Below are 24075 nucleotides of genomic sequence, written 5' to 3'. Positions count from 1 at the left end.
GCTCTCTGGGTTTTTATTTTGGAGAAACGATGTCGACTAAACTGCTAAATATCGCCGGCCCGGTTTTGAAGTGTTTGAAAACTTTGCAAAGCTGCCAGGCGCGAGGGTTTAGGTAAGAAATGTGGTTTAACTTAGCATGGTGACAGGTTTAGCTAACCTTACTGATAGTGAATAATGGTTTGTCTTATTGTTTTTATGTTAGCATGGTGACAGGTTTAGTTAACCTCACCAGTGAATAATATTAATGCTTGTTTCGTTGTTTTAGTATGGGAGCTGCTGCCTTTGCTTCAGTGAATCTAAAAGGTCGCAGTTTTCTGACTCTGAAAGATTTCAACCCAGATGAAATCAAGAGACTCTTATGGGTTTCAGGAGACCTGAAACATCGGATCAAGGACCAGAAAGAGGTTCTGACATCACCTAGCTGATGTTATTTGCAGCTTTGGAGTATTGCTGCAGAATTTTCTGGGTGATGTAAGGTAGTCAAGTGTCATTTCTTTTTCAGTATCTGCCTCTTCTGCAAGGAAAGTCTATTGCTATGATATTTGAAAAGAGAAGCACCAGAACCAGGATGTCTACAGAAACAGGTGTCCTTTTTTTCCCCCCCCACATTTTGTATTGCAGTGTTTGTTTTAATTAGGCTGTTGGTACAGGTCCACCTTTTCTCTATGCGGTTTGGGCTGTGCATTCACAGTGGGTCCAAAATAGGCCCATATATTTACTACACACACAATTGGAGCCATTCTAAAATGCAAAATGGGGCCTAAAATTACAGTACATTTTGTTACATGCACTCAATTATGACAAAATGAATTTTATATCATGGATTATTTGCATAATAAAATATGCTTAATGCAAAATTGACAGTGTGATAGTTTTATGGTTTTACCTGGGTTCAGGTGGGCCTTTTAAGGTATGTATTTCATTAAATTAACATTATTGTCCCCATTTCGTAATTATTTGCTCCTATTTCGTAATTATCAGTCCCCATTTTGCTCCGTTTCGTTACATTTTACCCCAATTTCGTAATTATCAGTCCCCACTTCTCTCCATTTTGTATTTTAGTTTAGCCGGCTAATCATCCAGCACTACTTCTGTTTGTTCAATACAGTCAATACAAGTTGTTTGTCTTTCCCTGAGAGCAAAAAAAGGCAAAGAAACAAATTTGCTGACTGTTGCAGTTTGTTATGCCTGCCTCTAAGCTTTGGTGATGATACAGTATTGTTATTCACCAAAGATCTTGTATGCATTCTAGTTGTGAATCAACATACCATATTTTCCAGAGTGCAACTCTGACCTGTTAAAAATGCTTGAAGAGGAAAAACCCACATATAACTCACACCTTTTTTTTTTCTCTGTATTATCAGCTCTTTAATTAGGGATTTTTATGCATTGTTGCAGTGTATTTTTGTTATTGCCACATATGCTTTTATCATTGCAGTTTATTTTGTTTGGCGATTTGATTCTTTCAGAAGTTGGCATATTAATGGTCATAATTTTTTATTATTAACAAAAGTGTTTATTTTTATATATATATATATATATATATATATATATATATATATATATATCACTGGAATATGTCACAGGACCTCCCAAACTTCTATAATACATAATAAATGCAAACGATACTCTGGAAAATAAAAGTATAAATACAGTATATGACCATAACATAATTCTCGTGATGATTTTGCACACATGCACCAAAGTGCAGTGCCATGTTGCATTATGGGTAATGACAAAACTCCAAATACTATTAGGCTCGCCCTGACCCATTCTTTAGCCTGTTAACATCAAAATTGAGGCACACCAACAACTTCTACCTGACATATTGTAGATCTGGACTATATCAGAACTCTGAGGCTGCAGCTACAAATAACCAAAAGCTTCCATTCATTGAACAGAAACTCAAATTGTTGTGTTCACACGTTTGTGTGGTGCTCTGAAATCATCAGGTTGCTTAAATTTAATGTTTGATCAGCCGTGCCTGGCTGTCACCTTATTTGCTCAGTGACATTAGTACAAAAGCCCCTGAGCTTCTGTGGGACTAAGATGTACACTGTCGTACTGCTAACCAGGCTGATGGCATTCATTATTGTGCTCAGCTGTCCAAAAGTCTTTGTTAATGTGAACACAAAGGAACTGCTGAAAAGCCATGTTTAATGCATCCCCAAGAATGAAACGTTGCCTCTCCGTAGCTTAGTTTCCTCCCCTTTCATGCCCTGTACTATTGCTCCCCACAGTATATAACCACGTTTGTGAAAGATTCATTTATCAATCACCCGTTGAAATTCGAGGTAGTACAGTTGACTGAATGTCGCCATTACAGGTTTTGCGTTACTGGGTGGGCACCCATGTTTCCTCACTTCTCAAGACATCCACCTTGGGGTAAACGAGAGTTCTACTGATACAGCGAGGTGAGAGAAAGTTTGTGCACTCGATATAGCAACAAGTGAAATTCTGTACTGTGGGGAAAAAAACTGTTCTAAATGTACTTTGAAGATAGTTTTTATGTAGGCAAAAATCTATTCTTCTACTTATTGACACAAAAACATCAAAGTCTCAAACATATATACCTTGTCTTGAAAACAGATCAGCATTTTTTATTTTATTTTTTTTTAAGCCTAATAATCTCTGATCCTGAGATGTTGCATTGTTAAGCTAGTTAAGTTAAGCAGGTTATGTTTAAGCTACTCCAGTGACGCAACATGATTTGGATCTTTTGCCTGCATGTGGCACATACATGCATTGCAGATGGGGAAATGGTAAATAAATAACATTGAGCAGAATATTCTGAGATGTAAAATGAGGCCACATGCATGTGAAAATAAACCTGATATCTGCCAGTGCAATTGTTTAATCTCGCAGATGAGAATTTCTTGATCATGCAGGTTCATCCCGAGTCCTCACTTGCCAGGAGTCGAATTAGTATGTGCATGTGCTAGTTTGTGCACGTATTATTCGAGCAGTGCATGTAATTTTATACTGCACTGGTGCAGGTAACTTTATCCAAGTTTTATCAACTATAAGCACCAGTAGAATGAACCAATAAAGGAATAAATAAGGAAAAAACAATTTCCAGTGTGTTGTCTTCGTCTTCCCTGCGTTTTATGACTCTCACATATGGAGCAAGTTGCTGTGCTCTATTTGTTGTGGAAAGCTGACAAACGTCGCCATCCCTGGGTTCACAACATCCTCATGAGATGTTCCCAATTCAGGGAGTTTCATTATTTGCTGCAGGAGCTGCAGCAAATAACTGGACCTACAGGAGTTCCAGTTTGAGGACCTCCTGTCCTGTTTGCGCACACATGTAAACAAAGAAAAAACAAAACTGGCTGCCGCTGTGGTTCCTCGCGCTCTCTCCCCTCAGACTCTATCATCATTGTGTTATAAACCAGTCACCATTTGTTTTATTATAATCTGTGTAGTTAATAAAATTATCTTCATGGGCGATTAGTTTGCGCGCGCACGTGGGGAAAAAAGAACTGGCCGCCGCTGCGGTTCCTTACGGAACCCAGGAGAGGTCACTTAAAGTGATTTTTTTTTTTTTTTTTTTTTTTCTCTCTCTCTCTCTCTGGCTTTCATTCAAAATGCACTCTATCATATGAGCTAAACTGTCATACTCATGAGGGGGAGATGCTTCGCCCTCAGCATCCTTTTTAATGTGCTTAAACTCCAGATGATGTCATGCTGGACAGCTGGAGTTCTCTGTATGTCCTTGTGCGCCCAAACCATGATGATATACTCTGACCAGATCCATTTCTAATGGGGAAATGTATTACACTGTCTACTGGTTTGTTGACTAATAGTCAACATTTATGTATCAAGACAATATTGAATAATTGGGTACACATTTTACAAATTGTGGCTAGAGCCCAACCGATATATCAGCCGGCCGATATTATCGGCCGATATAAGCCCTTTTCAAAGTATTCACTATCAGCTGAAATTTTGCCGATAGACCACCGATAATTTCTCATAAACAGAACAGTTACTGAAATGTTTGTATTGGCAATGTAAAATGTCCTTGCACTGTTTGTCCAGTAGATGTAGCTCTGACTCCATTTAACTGAGAGCTGCTTACACCCCTGCTTAAATGTGTTCATCACCAGCCCCCGTAGTTCGACGTTGCACTGCACTGATCGGCTGACAAAAGCATACAAGTAAGTTTATAAGGCTCTATATCCTCATCCTGAACCTGTATCTAAGTTGCAGCAACAAGAGGTACAAGATGAGATGTATTTCACAACTCTTTTTAAGGATATGTATTTGCTCATTTCACAAAGGTTTAATTCTTGATTGCATTTTTTTTAACTTAAATACTTGTTATAAAGTTAATCAATATGAGGACAAAGCTTCAGCTTTTAGCTCATACCTTTTTTTTAAGGGTCCAAGAAAGAACATTTTATTCATTAAAAAAAAAATATCGACTGATTTATCGGCTATCGGCAATTCAGCTGATTTATTGATTATCTGCGTTTTTTTTTTTCATCCAAATATCGTTATCGGCCTCAAAAAAAATCCATATTGTTCAGGCTCTAATTGTGGCCACGTTTAAGTAGATCGTGCCCTTGTTTTACTCAAACAATGCTTAAAACGTGCGCGCGATATAATAAAACGTGTGCACATTCTCTCCACATACAAAACATTTTGCGATGACACTTCCATGGCTCCATAGTTCCTCGCTCTCTCTCCCCCCAAACTCTGTCATAATTGTGTTTATAAACCAGTCACCATTTGTTTTATTATACATCTATGTAGTTAATAAATAAAATCTTCACAGACGATTTGTTTGCATGCACGTGAAAAAAAATTGTCTGCTGCTGCTCTTCCCTCAAACTCTCCCCACAGAGGAAGAATCTGACACATCAGAGGAGGAGTTTCAAGGTTGATATAAGACTGACTTTTGGTTGTTGTTTGGTTGTGCAAGTAACTTTTTTGTTACTAGCACCAGTGCAAGTAGGTTAAAAAATGTATTTCGACCCCTGCTTGCACTTTGGTGTGAATGTCTGTAGCAGTGATAAGCTCCTGCACAGAGTCAAGCTGCAACAAGTGTCTTTGTCAGGAAACACTTGCACAGTTTGAAAGGAAATACATTGTAAAATCATTTGTCTCCTTTTGTTAGCATCAATCTTGGACATCTACACGTGCAAACCTGCGAGTTTGCATTCATGGAGTTTCAGGTCTAAAAGCAGGTGTTGATGTAGATTAGATGTAAATATTTTGTAGAAACAAAATGTATTGTCAAAAAATGGAATTTGCACATCAGGACTTGTAGTGTTGATGTGGCTGATAGCTGTTTTCATACAGGAGACATGGTTTCAAAAACAAATGCTGAATGAGAGTTAAAGCTAAAATATCCAGTGCCAGATTATCTATAGTATAATAATATCACAATAATTTTGCAGCACTGTAGAACAATATTAACCAGAGTGTAACAGGCACTTGTCTGTAGCTCAGAGAGATGAATGTTCTGTTGGCCAGAAGGGTGTGAATTTTTATTTATTTATTGCAGTTTTGAAATTGTGGAACTCAACAGGATCTGAGATATTGAGTATGATATGACCTGATCATTTCTGTAGAGATACACGTGCCAAATTGTCATTTTGCACAATGTGGCACAGAACCAGCTGCTGCTGGTTGTGATAAGTCTGAAGGTCATCTTTTATCTGTTTGGCTCTCAATCCAGATTTTCTCCACAAACATTTTGCATAGACATTTGATTTTCTAACTTTTTTCCCTTTCTTTCTTTTTGTACTCGTTAATTGAGATTGACTGCAGAACTTTGGCTTTCAAATGTCTCCCTCTCTTTGCATACAGAGACGAGTAATATCAATAGTTCATGTAAGATTTTACTGTAATGAGTTTTTTTTTTTGTTTTTTTTTAACTGCCTAAAGCCAGAAAAATAATAAACAATAAATAATAAACAAACAAATAATAAACAACCTGAAGGAAGTGTTTTGTCATTTGGAAAAAAAAAAGTGCTACAGAACATGCCTCCTGCTAATCTCTGGACTCCATCACAGAGTTCTCTCTGGGTTCTGTGACATTGTCTTGGCTAGAGTGTATAGTCACTCCACACTTGAGGAGCTAGACAAGGATGCTACTGTTCCCATCATTAATGGCCTCTCTGACCTCTACCACCCAATCCAGATTTTGGCTGACTTCCTAACTTTGCAGGTACTGCAACTTCCACAACTGACTGTCTTTTAGTCGACACCCAATAAATGATGATTTGTGATTTTCTCTGTTCTTTCTTTAAGGAGCATTATGGGTCCCTTAGTGGCCTGACTGTGAGCTGGATCGGTGATGGGAATAATGTCCTGCACTCCTTCATGATGTCTGCAGCCAAGCTTGGTGTTAATCTCAAAATTGCTACACCCAAGGTTTGTTGCTTTTGACCATAGACTGTATATACACTGGACAAACCCTCTGTGATCTCACCCATAGTTTCTCTGAAAAGCTGGTTTGACGGTCAAATGGGACAGCTCCAAATGCTGGCATATTGGCAGGACCTAACTCCACGTAACTCCTGGCAAACCCATAAATGCTAAAGAGGTGGAGCATGAACACCTGTGGTTTGGGTGTGGCTGTTAAAGTTCTGACCAGCATACTACCACAGTAACTGTGAAATTTCAGTGAAGGCACGATCAACCAAATGATTGGGAGCGTAATGGTAAAAATATTTCATGAGGTGAAAGATGAAATGTTCCATTCAACGAGGCGTTCGACTAGGATATTCTTTCCATTGCACAAATAAAAAACATTCATTATTTGTTTTATATGACGCCTAAAATAGATTTCAATTTATTTTCCTTTTATATAGCACCAAATCACAACAGAGTTGCCTCAAGGCGCTTCACACATGTAAGGTCTAACCTTACCAACCTCCAGAGCAACAGTGGTAAGGAAAAACTCCCTCTGAAGAAGAAACCTCAAGCAGACCAAACTCAAAGGGGTGACCCTCTTCTTGGGCCATGCTACAAACATAAATTACAGAAACAATTAATTCAACAATGTTAGATCCTTGTCATTTGATATTTTATTAATTCGTAAACAAGTGAAAAAGGATTTACACCCTTCCTGGTCCTACGGTGTCCGTCAAAGCTCAGTAGCGAGATTGAGATGCCCCAGGTGTCATCTGTTGGAGTGTGCCGCCCCACACACACACACAAGCCCCATGCTTCAGCGAGACCAACCCGGCCGGCGCAGGTCTGCCTCTAGCAAACACTGCTTTCTCAGGGTTCCTTTGACTCGTTCCTGAGCCCCCTTGGTGCACCCAGCCTTTCCGTTATCCAGCAAGTCTGGGCACTGTCAGGCCACTGTTTTTAAGCTAAGTACTGTCGCCGCTAGTGTGAGCGTGCGGTGGTTGGGGCATGCAATGGTACAAAACGTATGGAACCAAATTTGCACGGTAAGTACAACCCCTGGCAAAAATTATGGAATCACCGGCCTCAGAGGATGTTCATTCAGTTGTTTAATTTTGTAGAAAAAAAGCAGATCACAGACGTGACACAAAACTAAAGTCATTTCAAATGGCAACTTTCTGGCTTTAAGAAACACTATAAGAAATCAAGAAAAAAAGATTGTGGCAGTCAGTAACGGTTACTTTTTTAGACCAAGCAGAGGAAAAAATATGGAATCACTCAATTCTGAGGAAAAAATTATGGAATCATCCTGTAAATTTTCATCCCCAAAACTAACACCTGCATCATATCAGATCTGCTCGTTAGTCTGCATCTAAAAAGGAGTGAACACACCTTGGAGAGCTGTTGCACCAAGTGGACTGACATGAATCATGGCTCCAACACGAGAGATGTCAATTGAAACAAAGGAGAGGATTATCAAACTCTTAAAAGAGAGTAAATCATCACGCAATGTTGCAAAAGATGTTGGTTGTTCAGTCAGCTGTGTCTAAACTCTGGACCAAATACAAACAACATGGGAAGGTTGTTAAAGGCAAACATACTGGTAGACCAAGGAAGACAAAGCGTCAAGACAGAAAACTTAAAGCAATATGTCTCAAAAATCGAAAAATGTACAACAAAACAAATGAGGAACGAATGGGAGGAAACTGGAGTCAACGTCTGTGACTGAACTGTAAGAAACCGCCTAAAGGAAATGGGATTTACATACAGAAAAGCTAAACGAAAGGCATCATTAACACCTAAACATAAAAAACAAGGTTACAATGGGCTAAGGAAAAGCAATTGTGGACTGTGGATGACTGGATGAAAGTCATATTCAGTGATGAATCTCGAATCTGCATTGAGCAAGGTGATGATGCTGGAACTTTTGTTTGGTGCCTTTCCAATGAGATTTATAAAGATGACTGCCTGAAGAGAACATGTAAATTTCCACAGTCATTGATGATATGGGGCTGCATGTCAGGTAAAGGCACTGGGGAGATGGCTGTCATTACATCATCAATAAATGCACAAGTTTATGTTGATATTTTGGACAATTGAAAGGATGTTTGGGGATGATGATATCATTTTTCAAGATGATAATGCATCTTGCCATAGAGCAAAAATTGCAAAAACATTCCTTGCAAAAAGACACATAGGGTCAATGTCAATGAGCAGATCTGATTTGATGCAGGTGTTAATTTGGGGGATGAAAATTTACAGGGTGATTCCATAATTTTTTTTCCTCAGAATTGAGTGATTCCATATGTTTTTCCTCTGCTTGGTCTAAAAAAGTAACCGTTACTGACTGCCACAATCTTTTTTTCTTGATTTCTTATAGTGTTTCTTAAAGCCAGAAAGTTGCCATTTGAAATGACTTTAGTTTTGTGTCATGTCTGTGATCTGCTTTTTTTTCTACAAAATTAAACAACTGAATGAACATCCTCCGAGGCCGGTGATTCCATAATTTTTGCCAGGGGTTGTAGAACCAAAGTTGCATGTTAAATGGAACACAGTGGCAAGTGGGATGAATGATCAATATCACGTGACATGCAAACCACCAATCAAATGACAAGGGTCTATTTAGATGTTATATAATACCTGCTAATGAGTATGACCACTGCTAATATGTAAATGAATGAATACTAAAATGTAGTTTAGCGGAAATACTGGAGCACAGAAATTAGATGGTCCATTATTAAAGTTAACTGCACATTGATCCATATTATCTCAGATATTTGTAATAAAATACTCCAACTACAGAGTCAAGTCCACAGTAGCTCACAGTCTCTGCGAGTGGGGCCCTTGACTCTAGTACACCAGCTGTCACTCAAATTCACCACATACTTAATTATTCATAGTTTTGTCTTAAAATGGCTTAATTAGTGTTTCCCCAGCCCTGGTCCCCAGAACTTGTAGCATTTGTCCCTGGTCTACTCAGACCAGATTAGCTCATTCAGGTGTGTTTGGTTCGTGATGTGCCGTTAGAGCAGGGAGGGCTGGAAAATATGTAGCACTTTGGGTCCCGAGGACCACGATTGGGAAAGACTGGTTTAAAAGGATGTTATGAAAAAAGTCTTCTCCTGTAGAGTTGTGATGAACTGGGAAGCTACCTATTCAGACCAAAAGAACTTTTTGTGCCACACTGTGACCATGTTTGTTTCTGCCACTTGTCTGTCCGATTCTTTACCAATTCCCTATCAGTTCTCTGCTGAAAAATGTACAGTAGGCCTACATAGGCTTTTAACTATAAATCCAGCTCTTTTCCTTGTTGGTAGACGTAGAGTTTGACATCATGATGTCAGTGTTCGTGCCTGTTGTTTGTTACAGATATTTGAGAAAGAAAATCCTGTGAAATGTGTGGCGATATATGTCATTAACTTTAATCAGGAAAAAAAGCTAAAACTGTACCTTCTTTTTCAGGGGTATGAGCCAGAAAAAAGTGTAGTCCAGGAGGCACAAAGACTCTCCAAGCAGGTGACGACCTTTAAAGTGTCTTTATTATAAACATTCCACTTGATGATTTCATGTAACTGATGAATTCATCACCTTTTATTTCAGTATGGCACCCAGCTTGTTATGACCACTGACCCAATGGAGGCGGCTCATGGAAGTAATGTTTTGGTCACTGACACATGGGTCAGCATGGGGCAAGAGGAGGAGAAGAAAAAGAGGCTCAAAGATTTCCATGGTTACCAGGTTACGATGCAGGTGAAGACTTATTGTTTTGTTACAGTTCAGTGAAACATCACACATTGGGAGCTCACCGTGTTCAGATGTCCATGAAAGAAAATGATTCTGCTTCAGCATCTTCAAGGGAAGATAACTGGACCATATTTGGTGATTGCATATAAACAGGCTCGTTTGGCTCTTCAGTGCAGAACAGCTTGTGAAATCAGGTGTTAAATCACTAAATATTTACTTCAACTGATATACAGTGCAGCATCCGGAAAGTATAGTTACACCTGGCATTCACGCCAAAGCGTTCAATCAGACCAGAGAAATCTTGTGGGCATACAAACCGATTATTCTTTAGCAAAACTTGATCATCACGGGGAATAACTAAACCTCTGACGTGACACCTCCCATTCTGCCAAACTAGTTGCTTCCATGCGTTATAGTGCTTCTAGAAAGTATTAATAGTGCTTCAGTTTTTCCACATGGTATGTTGCAGCCTTATTCCAAAATGAATGAAATCCCCCCACCCCATCAAAATTCTCCACATTTCCGTGGCCTTTTATTGTAGCCAGCCTAAGGCCGGGTTCACACGGCAGGATAATTAGGCCGATATCGGACCTGATCATCCCCTTCTGACAATCTTAAGGACGCTAAAGATAATCGTATCAGATATTCCTACCGTGTGTGGTGTGTTAAGAGCGCTCTGATCTGCTTGGAAGGACGTCAGGAGCGCTCCGATCGCAAATCAGGGATATTCAACATGTTGGATTGTCTTGGCCCGATATCTCAGCGTGTGTTGTCCTCCGACCACAAACGAGCACACAGCCTGCTGAATGTGACATGCAGTCAATAAGAAAGCGATGTGACGGACGCAATGAGCGGAAAATAAAATGAAAACAGCTGTTCTGACTTACCAGAAAGTCCGGTGGTCGCACTGTCTCCACTCTAAAGAACACCATTTCTTTCTTTTTGTATCGGTTTTTTTTTTCCCTCTGTTTTAAATAGTCCACAAAGTATCTCCGTTTGTTTACTCTGAAGTCACGTTTAATCTCGAGAGAGATTGCAAGATTTCCTGTCTGAGCTGGGAATGTTCGTGTGTGAAATGTGTTCGTGTGTGGTGTTGTTGACTTCAGTGTGGCTGAACCCCACACACTGTACGACCAAACCTGTTAGATCTGAATTTTTTTTTTTTTTTTATGTCCACGTGTGTGGTCTCTCAGGTTTTGGAAACCTAAAGATAATTTTAAAATCCTGTCATGTGAACCAAGCATAAGGCACACCTGTGAGGTGGGATGGATTATCTCAGGAAAGTGCTCACTAACACACATTTAGACAGATTTGTGAACAATATTTGAGAGAAATGGATCTTTTGTGTATATACAAAATGTTTTAGATCTTTGAGTTCCGTAAAAACAAAAGTGCTGCATTTATATTTTTGTGTGTGTATATCTCTTTTGTGTGTTATAATAATAAAAAAGGCAGTTTGACATTTTAACAGGGTACCTGCTTAGAAAGCGATACTGAATTTTGGACAAGCATCTTGTTTGAACTTTACATGCTGCGCTCTGTGTTTAATGATCAAACACAAGCCTGCAGTTTGTTACTTTGGCTTCATACATTTGAATGCTGCACCTGTGACCTCTGTGTCTGTATAGGCAAGCTATCCAAAAATCTCTAATCTCTTAATTTTGTTTCATTCTGCCGACGGTGGAATTATTCACAACTTCTGTCAATGTACCATTTGTGCACAAAACAAGCTGCAGCATGTAATTGACACGAGAAGATTAATTAAACTTGAATTCCATTATGCAAAACAAAACTTGGTTTGCAATGATGCAGAATGCACAATTATTCCAAATCTCCCCGACATTACTATGCAAAATGTTTTTGCACATTTTGAAGGTCTCATCATGATGTATATGACGCAACATGTTTTTGCACAGCATAATTTTTGTGTTGTGTTAAAGGAGAGATCTTTTGAAAATGACTCCATTCAGAATTTGTTGTTTTTTTTTTTTCCATTTCAGACTGGAAGCGTGGCCAAACCAGACTGGACTTTCCTGCATTGTCTCCCTCGTAAAATGGAGGAGGTGGACGATGAGGTTTTCTACTCCTCCCGCTCCCTGGTTTTCCCAGAGGCAGAGAATCGCAAGTGGACAATCATGGTGAGTGAAATTATAAAACAGTGGACACACATTGTGTTAAGTCTCTATTTTTGCTGGCTTTGATTCATTAGTCTCATCAGCAGCTTTCTGCTCTCTTTTTAGGGTTTGGTGGTATCTCTGCTGATGGATTACTCACCTCAGAACCCAGTGCCAAAGTTTTAATTTCAGGTTTTATTCATGACCTGTTATACATATCTATAATTAAGCTTTACATTATCTTCTCACCATGCATTTTTTGTACACAGTTAAAGTGTGTCTCTTCACGGTGGAAATTGTTTCTTTTTAACTGTTGTCATGGTTACGCCTACAAAAGGTGTTTGGCTGTTTTGCAGGATCACTGAAAAAATTCAACTTTTTGTGAAACTTTGCTCAAATGATGTATAGGATTATTAGAAGAACCCTGAAAATGGTTATTCAAATCTAGAAATTATAACTTTATCGTTTCTAAATCAGTTTTTCATCATTTTCAGCATTGTTGTCATTGACACAGAAACAAATGAAGCGGATAGAGTTATCAAAAGTTTATTTAATGAAATTGAAACATGTACATGTGATACTGGGGGGATTTATGCTCTTGAAGAAAATACATTTTTTTTTTCTGACTGTCACTTAAAATGGAAAGGATCTGCTCCCCCCCCCCATGTAATGTACATCATAGGTGTCTTTGGCTTCCCTCGCTAGTCTCATTCTTGGACTCAGTTTTTGAGAACTGCCTGCTCCAGACAGATTTTCCATACAGTACCACCCTGTTTATTTTCTTCATGATTGATGGAAATAAAGTCCAGTACAAATTAACACACTTTGAAATGTTCATGTTTCCATCCTCTGACTTGACTGAAAGAAAGTAACTGACTTTATTTATGGCCTCTCAAAATGGAGTTTTTCATGTTCAGAATCGCCTTTATTGTAATTTACATTGCAACAAGATTTGAGTGCAACTCCAAAAGGTGCTTTTCTGAGGTGCGAGTAATTGTTAGCCAAATAAAAGATAATGAAATTTAACAAAATAAATTATTTAAATATATGTACAACTAAAATAAAATGTGGACAAAATGAGAATTATGTACAACTGTGGAATGATATTGCATGGGAAAATATTGCACAAGAACTTGGGAAAGTGCAGATTAATGTGGTTTGTTATTGTTCAGTGCAGTGATCGCTCTGGGGAGAAAGCTGTAAATGGCTGTAATTTCTGAATGTCTAATGCAGTTTTTGTTAAACCCCATGAATTAAAGCTGACAGTCTACCAGCACATCTTGCTGGTTTTACTTTCAGCTCCAGTGTGGTGATGAAAGGTAAACATAAAGGGTGAGTTCCAAACTTTTTTAAAATTCTTTAGGGATGTGTTTACACACGTGTTATGGCGTGATGACATCAGGTGGCCACTTCTTTTCTATGCTGCTGTAAGGCCCGGTCACACGGCATATTCCTGAAGGAAGGAAAAAAAGTCAAATCCTCAAGAAAAGGTGGCCAATGAGCTTTCACTCTTCCTATCACTGAATAGCCTGCGAATTCAGAGCACAAGAGGAATGAAACGAAACCGAAGCTCACGTTGACCTCAACGCTTTAAACTAAATGTTCACGGTCACGTGACCGACAGCAGCTATAAAAGCAGCAGGCACCGTAAATGGCACTGGTCATGGGGAACTGTCTGTCAGACAGGCCACGCCCACACGCAGGCGAGCCACAAACGTTTGAAATGTCCGTACATAGTTGATAAAACGTTCTTAACACTATTGTTACTGTATGAAAATGTTCAGCTGGTCGAGACTTCAGTTATTGAATCGTTCAGATGTCGTTGCATTTAATATGTCAGACTTTTGAGGTTGAACATTGCAGTAATGCTAACGTTACAAAAACTAATCAAACGATAAGAAACCGTCAAGAACGACAGCAAAACAAAATACGGATGAGGTTTTTGGTGACATTCGTTCAAATTTTTCGACAGTTTAAAAATCCTGACAGTGCAGTGGATAACTGAAAAAAAAAATGCTTCAAATGGTGATGCAAGCACCAAATTTGGCACACATACTCAGACATTACTCTTAAAAACGCCGGGTACCCATGTGAACTTTCAATAGGCGGCCAAGAAGGGGTCAATTGAAGTATTACGCAGGGGTCAAAATTTAAAAATGCTCCAATCATATTGAAAGGTATTCCATATTATTTGTCTGATCATAAAGATTCCAAAAAGGTATAGTTTGGACTATCTGTGAATGAATGGTCTGGAGTTATGGGGTAAAAACACCAATCAATCAATTTTATTTATATAGCACCAAATCACAACAAACAGTTGCCCCAAGGCGCTTTATATTGTAAGGCAAGGCCATACAATAATTACGTAAAAACCCCAACGGTCAAAACGACCCCCTGTGAGCAAGCACTTGGCGACAGTGGGAAGGAAAAACTCCCTTTTAACAGGAAGAAACCTTCAGCAGAACCAGGCTCAGGGAGGGGCAGTCTTCTGCTGGGACTGGTTGGGGCTGAGGGAGAGAACCAGGAAAAAGACATGCTGTGGAGGGGAGCAGAGATCAATCACTAATGATTAAATGCAGAGTGGTGCATACAGAGCAAAAAGAGAAAGAAACACTCAGTGCATCATGGGAACCCCCCAGCAGTCTAAGTCTATAGCAGCATAACTAAGGGATGGTTCAGGGTCACCTGATCCAGCCCTAACTATAAGCTTTAGCAAAAAGGAAAGTTTTAAGCCTAATCTTAAAAGTAGAGAGGGTGTCTGTCTCCCTGATCTGAATTGGGAGCTGGTTCCACAGGAGAGGAGCCTGAAAGCTGAAGGCTCTGCCTCCCATTCTACTCTTACAAACCCTAGGAACTACAAGTAAGCCTGCAGTCTGAGAGCGAAGCGCTCTATTGGGGTGATATGGTACTATGAGGTCCCTAAGATAAGATGGGACCTGATTATTCAAAACCTTATAAGTAAGAAGAAGAATTTTAAATTCTATTCTAGAATTAGGAAGCCAATGAAGAGAGGCCAATATGGGTGAAATATGCTCTCTCCTTCTAGTCCCCGCTAGTATTCTAGCTGCAGCATTTTGAATTAACTGAAGGCTTTTCAGGGAACTTTTAGGACAACCTGATAATAATGAATTACAATAGTCCAGCCTAGAGGAAATAAATACATGAATTAGTTTTTCAGCATCACTCTGAGACAAGACCTTTCTAATTTTAGAGATATTGCGTAAATGCAAAAAAGCAGTCCTACATATTTGTTTAATATGCGCTTTGAATGACATATCCTGATCAAAAATGACTCCAGGATTTCTCACAGTATTACTAGAGGTCAGGGTAATGCCATCGAGAGTAAGGATCTGGTTAGACACCATGTTTCTAAGATTTGTGGGGCCAAGTACAATAACTTCAGTTTTATGAGTTTAAAAGCAGAAAATTAGAGGTCATCCATGTCTTTGTCTGTAAGACAATCCTGCAGTTTAGCTAATTGGTGTGTGTCCTCTGGCTTCATGGATAGATAAAGCTGGTTATCATCTGCGTAACAATGAAAATTTAAGCAATGCTGTCTAATAATACTGCCTAAGGGAAGCATGTATAAAGTGAATAAAATTGGTCCTAGCACAGAACCTTGTAGAACTCCATAATTAACCTTAGTCTGTGAAGAAGATTCCCCATTTACATGAACAAATTGTAATCTATTAGATAAATATGATTCAAACCACCGCAGCGCAGTGCCTTTAATACCTATGGCATTAGGTATTAAAGGCACCTTTAATTATTAAAGGAGTTATTATTATTAAGGCATTAAAGGAGGTGTTAATTTACGGGATGAAAATTTACAGGGTGATTCCATAATTTTTTCCTCAGAATTGAGTGATTCCATATTTTTTTTCCTCTGCTTGGTCTAAAAAAGTAACTGTTACTGACTGCCACAATCTTCTTTTCTTGATTTCTTAGTGTTTCTTAAAGCCAGAAAGTTGCCATTTGAAATGACTTTAGTTTTGTGTCATGTCTGTGATCTGCTTTTTTCTACAAAATTAAACAACTGAATGAACATCCTCTGAGGCCGGTGATTCCATAATTTTTGTCAGGGGTTGTAAATGGAATAGTTTTGACTGTGTTGCGTGCTTGGTTTGCAAAGTAAAGGTTAAACAATATCAGCATCCATTGGATTCTATGACATGTGACATATGCTACCCTGTAACATAACTAAGCATGATACATGATGCAAACTATTCCTTTTTAAAACCATATTCACCCAACTAATTTGCATCACTTTTTACCAAAATTGGAGCAACTTTAACTTTTGACCCCTGTACAAATTGAAATTGACCTTTATCACCGTTCTTGCTGTTTTTAACCCCATAACTCCGGAACATCCATTCGCAGATAATCCAAACTATACCTTTTTGGAATCTTTATGATCAGACAAATAATATGGAATACCTTTCAATATGATTGGAGCATTTTTAAATTTTGACCCCTGTGTAATACTTCAACTGACCCCTTCATGGCCGCCTATTGAAAGTTCACGTGGGTACCCGGCGTTTTTAAGAGTAATGTCTGAGTATGTGTGCCAAATTTGGTGCTCGCATCACCATTTGAAGGATCCCTCAGTAAATATTCACTTATCTGCTGCACTAAAAGCGCCAGCACCAGGAACGAAGCTGAGTGAAAGTTAAATGATGCCAACGAAAGTCCAGATTGTTTTATTGGGGCTTCATTGCCCTTCGTTAGTGCCATTTGACTGGGCCTTAATACCTTCCCCAACTCTGTTGGGTAACGCAGCAAGGGGGCATCAGATGCCAGTGCCAGCCACGACTCAAATTGATGACCTTTTGCACAGGTCAGTGTTCTAACCTGTGGTTTTGTACAAAATCAAAATTACATGGGTTGTCACTGTCCAAATCTTTATGAAGCTGCCTGTATACAAGTACTTTTTTCCCCGTTAGATCACGTTTTCACTTTTACATTGAACTGTAACTTGCGTTTTCTGGAATAAAGCCTAGCTTGTTTCAATGTTACATAAAGGGGGTTTTGTTGGGTTTTTTTTTTAGAGGGGGTAGGTCACAGAATGTGCTTCTGTTCAGGCAGGGTGCACCATCTAGCGGACAATACCATCATGGTGCGTTGTCATTGGCTAACTTATATTTTTGTGGGAACTGGAAGTTTTGATCTACGTACTTGAATGAACCAGCTGGATTAAAAAAAAATGACCGTTTTTAGGATTCCATGGGAGAGAACAAGTACAATTAAGCGAACAGCATCAGTTTGATTGTGAGAAGGATTACATGAAATATTACAAACCTGTTTTCATGAAATGGAAACAAAAATACTGTGTAATTACAGGAAAAAGCCCATTAAATTTGGAGAAAAGTCTTTATTTTTTTAATTTTTTTTGCCCCACCCCGACTCTTTGTATTGTACAGTCAGGTATTTCTGGCCATTTTTGCCAATAATCCCACAACAAATGCACATGAACTAAATTAAAGGGTGTGATTGAGGCACAAGTGATGAGGAATGGATGTGATTTGATCTATTTATTGTGCTTTTTAACATCTTTTTATTGCAGCTCACAGATATGGCACAGTAAGTTTTTGGTCCAAACAATCTGAATTAAGACTCTGGGTGTCTTTGATACCAGTGACCTTGTTGGATCTGCTTCCCAGTTTTACAGGCAAAAGGGTTAATATATTTTTGGTGACCTGACTGCAGTGACCTTGACATTGTTTGTTAAATGGTCCTACTTTAGTTGTTTTGACCTTTACATGATCAGGTGGAATATCTGAGAAGAGTATCGTAAATAAACTGACACATGCTCAAATTTCAGTGTGAATATTGTTTAATAATATACAGTAGTGTTCAGAATAGTAGTGCTATGTGACTAAAAAGATTAATACAGGTTTTGAGTATATTTATTATTTTTACCTGGGAAACAAGGTACCAGTAGATTCTCACAAATCCACCAAGCATTCATGATATGCACACTCTTAAGGCTATGAAAAATAATGGTAGCATCTGTTGTTGACGCCACAAACTCAAAACTATTATGTTAAAATTGCTTTTTTAGCAATCCTGTGAATCACTAAACTAGTATTTAGTTGTATAACCACAGTTTTTCATGATTTATTCACATCTGCGAGGCATTAATTTTGTTGGTTTGGAATCAAGATTCTGCTTGTTTACGAGTGTGCTTGGGGTCATTGTCTTGTTGAAACACCCATTTCAAGGGCATGTCCTCTTCAGCATAAGGCAACATGACCTCTTCAAGTATTTTGACATATCCAAACTGATCCATGATACCTGGTATGCGATATATAGGCCCAACACCATAGTAGGAGAAACATGCCCATATCATGATGCTTGCACCACCATGCTTCACTGTCTTCACTGGACTGTGGCTTGAATTCAGAGTTTGGGGTCGTCTCACAAACTGTCTGCGGCCCTTGGACCCAAAAAGAACAATTTTACTCTCATCAGTCCACAAAATATTCCTCCATTTGTCTTTAGGCCAGTTGATGTGTTCTTTGGCAAATTGTAACCTCTTCTGATTTGATCAACAAAAACAAGCATAACTCAACATTCTTGTTCGACACGGTGGCAACACTTGTGCATGGACAACCGCCTGTAAGTTGCTCTCCTTTTACAGCACAAGATTTCCTGGATTACTTTGGGAAGAAAATAGAAGGCATCAGGTTAAACACATCCCGACATGCTTTAACCCAGCCACTACACCCTGCTATTGAGGTGCGCGCCACTACTGAGGTATTACCTAGATTTACAGAATTTGATAGTATCTCACGAGACATGCTGACAAAACTTGTAATGTCAACAAAAAGCACAACCTGTTTATTTGATCCTATACCAACAAAACTGTTTAAGGACCTGTGGCCCACTCTTGGGCCGACTGTGCTGGAAATTATTAATCTTTATTTAACTTCTGGATCTGTTCCTAAATGTTTCAAATCTGCAGTGATCAAACCATTACTTAAGAAACCTAATCTTGACCCTAGTGTATTGACAAACTATCGGCCGATATCAAATCTATCATTTTTCTCAAATTCTGGAGAAAGAGGTGTCACGGCAGCTCATAGACTATCTTTATGAGAATAATCTCTTTGAGCCACTGCAGTCTGCTTTTAGAAAATATTCCACAGAGACGGCTCTCACTAAAGTGGTGAATGATCTGCTTACAATGGATTTGGACACCACTACGGTTCTGGTGCTGTTAGATCTCAGTGCTGCATTTGATACACTGGATCATCATATTCTACTTGATAGACTGGAAAATCATTTTGGGAATACTGGGAGTGCTCTTGCATGTCTGACGTCATACTTGACCAGTCATTCTCACTGTTTTGTACAGTAACACTACCTCTAACCTTAGTGACATGAAATTTGGGGTTCCACAGGGGTCTGTCTTAGGTCCCCTGCTTTTCTCCCTTTATATAGCACCCCTTGGGCACATATTGCGGCATTTTGGGATTACCTGTCACTGCTATGCAGATGATACTCAGTTATACATGCCGATAACGGCTGGTAATCTCGTTCACATAAAATCCTTAGATTGCCTTGCAGCAGTGACAAGTTGGACGTCTAGAAACTTCCTACTTTTAAACTCTGATAAGACTGAAATGATGGTTCTTGGTCCAGGGAGACATCGGCATCAATTTGACCAGTTAACGCTCAGCCTCGGCTCGTGTGTCATACATCACACTGACAAAGTGAGGAACCTTGGGGTAATTTTTGATCCTTTGTTGTCCTTTGGCCTCCACATTAGAAATATTACTAGGATTGCTTTCTTCCACCTGCAAAATATAGCGAAGATTCGTCCCATCCTGTCTGTGGCTGATGCTGAGACCCTAATCCATGCATTTATCTCTTCTAGATTGGGCTACTGCAATGTTCTATTTTCTGGTTTACTGCAGTCTAGCATTAGGGGTCTCCAATTGGTTCAAAATGCTGCAGCCAGACTTTTGACACGAAGCAGAAAGTTCGACCACATTACTCCCATTTTGGCATCCCTTCACTGGCTTCCTGTCCCAGTGAGATCAGATTTTAAGGTTCTGCTACTAACCTATAAAATTAATCATGGACTGGCACCTCCCTACCTAGCTGACCTAATTAAACCTTACGTACCGGCCCGGGCTTTACGTTCTCAGGGTGCAGGACTACTTTGTGTCCCAAGGGTGAATAAGAAGTCTGCGGGTCATGGAGCTTTCTCTTATCGTGCCCCTGTTCTGTGGAATGATCTCCCTGCGTCAATAAAAGTCAGATTCTGTGGAGATTTTCAAGTCCAGACTTAAGACGCACTTATTTTCCCTTTCATATGGCTAGCATACTGGTACAGTTTTGTTTTACGCTTTTTACTCTTTTAATTCATTTATTAATAATTGGAGCGGGCTGCAGCCTCAACTTTACCTAAATTCTGGGTCTTTTAGTGAAATTTAGGGCTAGTGGCCGGCGATCACCTTAGTATTTCTCTGTTTTTCTTGTTGTTTAATGCTGGCAAATTATACAGTATTTTTTGTCTTTCTGATGCCTGATTCTGTTTTTTCTCTCTAAGGTGCAGCTCCATCCAGAGATGGGAGTTGTATTCGTGTTGGCGATCCTCCTGTCCTGTGCGCCAATAACTTTTCTTGTATATTTGTCTGTGAATTGTTCTGTAATTTATGTTTGTATCATGGCCCAAGCAGAGGGTCACCCCTTTGAGTCTGGTTTGCTTGAGGTTTCTTCCTCAGAGCGAGTTTTTCCTTACCACTGTTGCTCTGGGGGTTGGTAAGGTTAGACCTTACCTGTGTGAAGTGCTTTGAAGCAACTCTGTTGTGATTTGGCACTATATAAATGAAAATAAATTGAAATTGAAATTCTGCACGTCTTTTATTTAACAGAGGGACTTTGCGGGGGATTCTTGCAAATAAATGAGCTTCACACAGGCCTCTTCTAAGTGTCACAGCACTTACAGGTAACTCCAGACTGTCTTTGATCATCCTGGAGCTGATCAATGGGTGAGCCTTTGCCATTCTGGTTATTCTTCTATCCATTTTGATGGTTGTTTTCTGTTTTCTTCCACGTCTGTTTTTTTTTTTTTTTTGTACATTTTAAAGCATTGGAGATCATTGTAGATGAACAGACTATAATTTTTTGCACCTGCGTATGTTTTCCCCTCTCCAACTTTTTAATCAAACTATGCTGTTCTTCTGAACAATGTCTTGAACGTCCCATTTTCCTCAGGCTTTCAAAGAGAAAAGCATGTTCAACAGGTGCTGGCTTCATCCTTAAATAGGGGACACCTGATTCACACCTGTTTGTTCCACAAAATTGACAAACTCACCGACTGAATGCCACACTACTATTATTGTGAACACCCCCTTTTCTACTTTTTTAATTTTTTTTTATTTTACTAATAGCCCAATTTCATAGGCTTAAGAGTGTGCATATCATGAATGCTTGTTCTTGTTGGATTTGTGAGAATCTACTGAATCTACTGGTACCTTGTTTCCCATGTAACAATAAGAAATATACTCAAAACCAGGATTAATCTTTTTAGTCACATAGCACTATTATTCTGAACACTACTGTAGGTGGCTGCCACCAATCCAGCATACAGCCCAAAGCTGATGTTCAGAGGACCGTGGACCTGCTTCTGATGTTCAGCTCACTCCTTCAGTTTCTCCTCCTTCTCTTAAATTGCTTTTTCAAAATGATTCTGCAGGGTTGCCAGATTCTATTCATAATAGAGTTCCTGAGCATCCAGCAGATTTTTGTAGTAGACCTCCTGAGCTTCCAGCTGTTTCTTTGAAAGAAGTCTTACGAATTCTGATATTCTCCCGAAAGTCCTTGGTCATAATTTTTCACTATTATTAAAATCCTTCCCTGTTCCACTCCACCATGAAGCTGGAGATGCAGCAGGAAAAAAAGTTGCAGAGTTTCTCTAAGCACAGCCAAAGAAGACTAGAACTTATTTCAAGTGGTCATGGATATTGTATCTTTGAGTCCCCCCCCCCCCCGGTCTCGTTCTTCTATTCACTCAGTTTTGGAGAACTGCCAACTCCAGGCAGATTTACTGTACATGCTTTTTTTTTTCTTCATGATTGGTGTAAATAAAGTCCAGAACATATTCACAGACTTAGAAATGTTCAATGACTTGTCTGAAGAAAACAAGCTGTAAAAGTGATGATTTTGTCTGTCTAATTACTTTTGGGCTCTGAAAATGGAGGTTTTTGTTGTTTTTAAAAATGGCTGTAAGTCCTTGATGTTTCATGCAGTTTTTTTCTTTTTGTTAAATCCTTGAATTAAAGCTGAAAGTCTAAAACTGCCAGCACATGTTGATTGTTTCATTTAATGTCATGTACAGATCAAATCACATCTACAACACGCAACACTTAGAGGAGAGGAGGAATAACAGGAAGACAGAGGACAGGAAGGAGAGGAACAGTAGTAGCCAGTAGCAAGCAATATTTCTGGTATTTATATTTGTGTATTTATGTTTGCTAATTGTTTTTTACTTTCGCTTATGATACTTTTTGTGTACCACCCTGCTCAGCGTGATGCTCTCATTGGAGCAACATCTCTGCTATTTTGGAATTGTGCGATAGCTCGCCGAACTGCTTTCGCCTGACCCAGAGCTGAATTTGCCAGCATGACAAGATGCTACTGGATGAGTGCAAGTATTGACTTAAGATCATTTAGGTGTAAAAATATACAAGATACACAAGTTCTTGTGCCAGATATACTCCTGATGTTTTTGTTACCCATGAAAACACAGTCATCACAGGTCTGGGAACTACTTTTTGCACAGGAATTCATCAAGCATGTCGGCCACGGGTGCGTAGTAACACAGAATATCCAGAAACTGGTTAGTTGTTAGGCCAAAATGAGAGCGTCCACTTTTAGCTTGCCATAAGCTAAACTAGTGTGACCGTAGGACCGTGGGATCGAACCCCGGACTGCTAGCACTAAAGACCACAACTCTACCAGGTCAGCCATAGGGGAATTCCCCGTTACCCAAGCTAGCGGGAATGTCTTTTCAACTTTTCAATCCGGACTTCATCTTGCTGCACTAATGGTGCTCGTGAGAGTATGTTTGTGTGTTTCTCACCCTGTGTGCTGCTATACAATGCTGCTGGTAGAGGTGGGCGGATCGATCCTAATATCGATACCAACGCTGGTATTGATATTGAATGATCCTCGTGTAAAAAGATCGATACTCGAGCTTTTTTTTTCTCTCCCACGCGCACTGACTGCTGCACACACAGATTCATCAAAGTCTACTCTCTGTCTGTAAGAGCAGCGCTGCTCTGTGTCACACAACACGGAGCAGCGCACCCTTGTATTGTGGTTTGTCAGCCCGCTACCTCGGGAGATTTTGTTTTAAGTTGTGTTGAGTGATTTTTTTTATTTATTTATTTTTTTTATATATAAACAAAAATATTGATTGTGATTTTTTTTTTTTTGTCACGTACAATGTTTGGCAAAATTCTATCCTAGGTCTTTTGGATCCTTTGGATCTATGAAGCTTAAATATGAAAAAGTATCGGTATCGACATCAGCGATACTGGGCCTGTATTTACTTGGTATCAGATCAATACCAAAATTCCCGGTATAGCCCACCTCTACTGCTGGGACCTCAATTTCCCTGAGGGAGTCTTCCCAAGGGATCATAAAGTTCTGTTTAACTTAATCTGGAGCCTGTTTGTACGTACTTATGAAGCCCTTTCTTCCCCTCATTAGATCATGTTGTACATATGCGTTTTCTGGAATGAAGTCTCCTTTTTTATTTTACATTAGGATCTTTTTTGATGTTTTTAAATCGGAGCCTGCTTCTGTTCAGGCAGCGCGCGCCATCTCTCGGACAGAG

At 39.3% G+C, this 24075-nt stretch overlaps 1 protein-coding gene across 2 annotated transcripts; it reads left to right on the top strand.

Moving 5' to 3' along the window:
• The first annotated feature begins 29 nt into the window (after positions 1-29).
• Positions 30-20291, top strand: otc (ornithine carbamoyltransferase). Of its 2 annotated transcripts, XM_034186448.1 has the most exons (12): positions 30-112; positions 266-404; positions 503-584; positions 2327-2414; positions 6025-6178; positions 6262-6384; positions 9829-9882; positions 9967-10116; positions 12111-12248; positions 12351-12420; positions 15609-15612; positions 20279-20291. In XM_034186448.1, the coding sequence occupies exons 1-10, from the start codon at positions 30-32 to the stop codon at positions 12408-12410; spliced, it is 1071 nt and encodes a 356-aa protein (XP_034042339.1). In that variant the 3' UTR covers positions 12411-12420; positions 15609-15612; positions 20279-20291. The 2 variants fall into 2 exon arrangements, with proteins under 2 accessions (XP_034042339.1, XP_034042340.1); XM_034186449.1 differs by lacking the exons at positions 15609-15612; positions 20279-20291 and having other exon boundaries at positions 12351-13043.
• Positions 20292-24075: the final 3784 nt, after the last annotated feature.

This window comes from Thalassophryne amazonica, chromosome 14 (assembly GCF_902500255.1).
Source record: "Thalassophryne amazonica chromosome 14, fThaAma1.1, whole genome shotgun sequence".
In the NCBI taxonomy this organism is placed as follows: domain Eukaryota; kingdom Metazoa; phylum Chordata; class Actinopteri; order Batrachoidiformes; family Batrachoididae; genus Thalassophryne; species Thalassophryne amazonica.
Note: the sequence above shows the minus strand (reverse complement) of the source record. Positions and strands in the feature narration are given on the sequence as shown.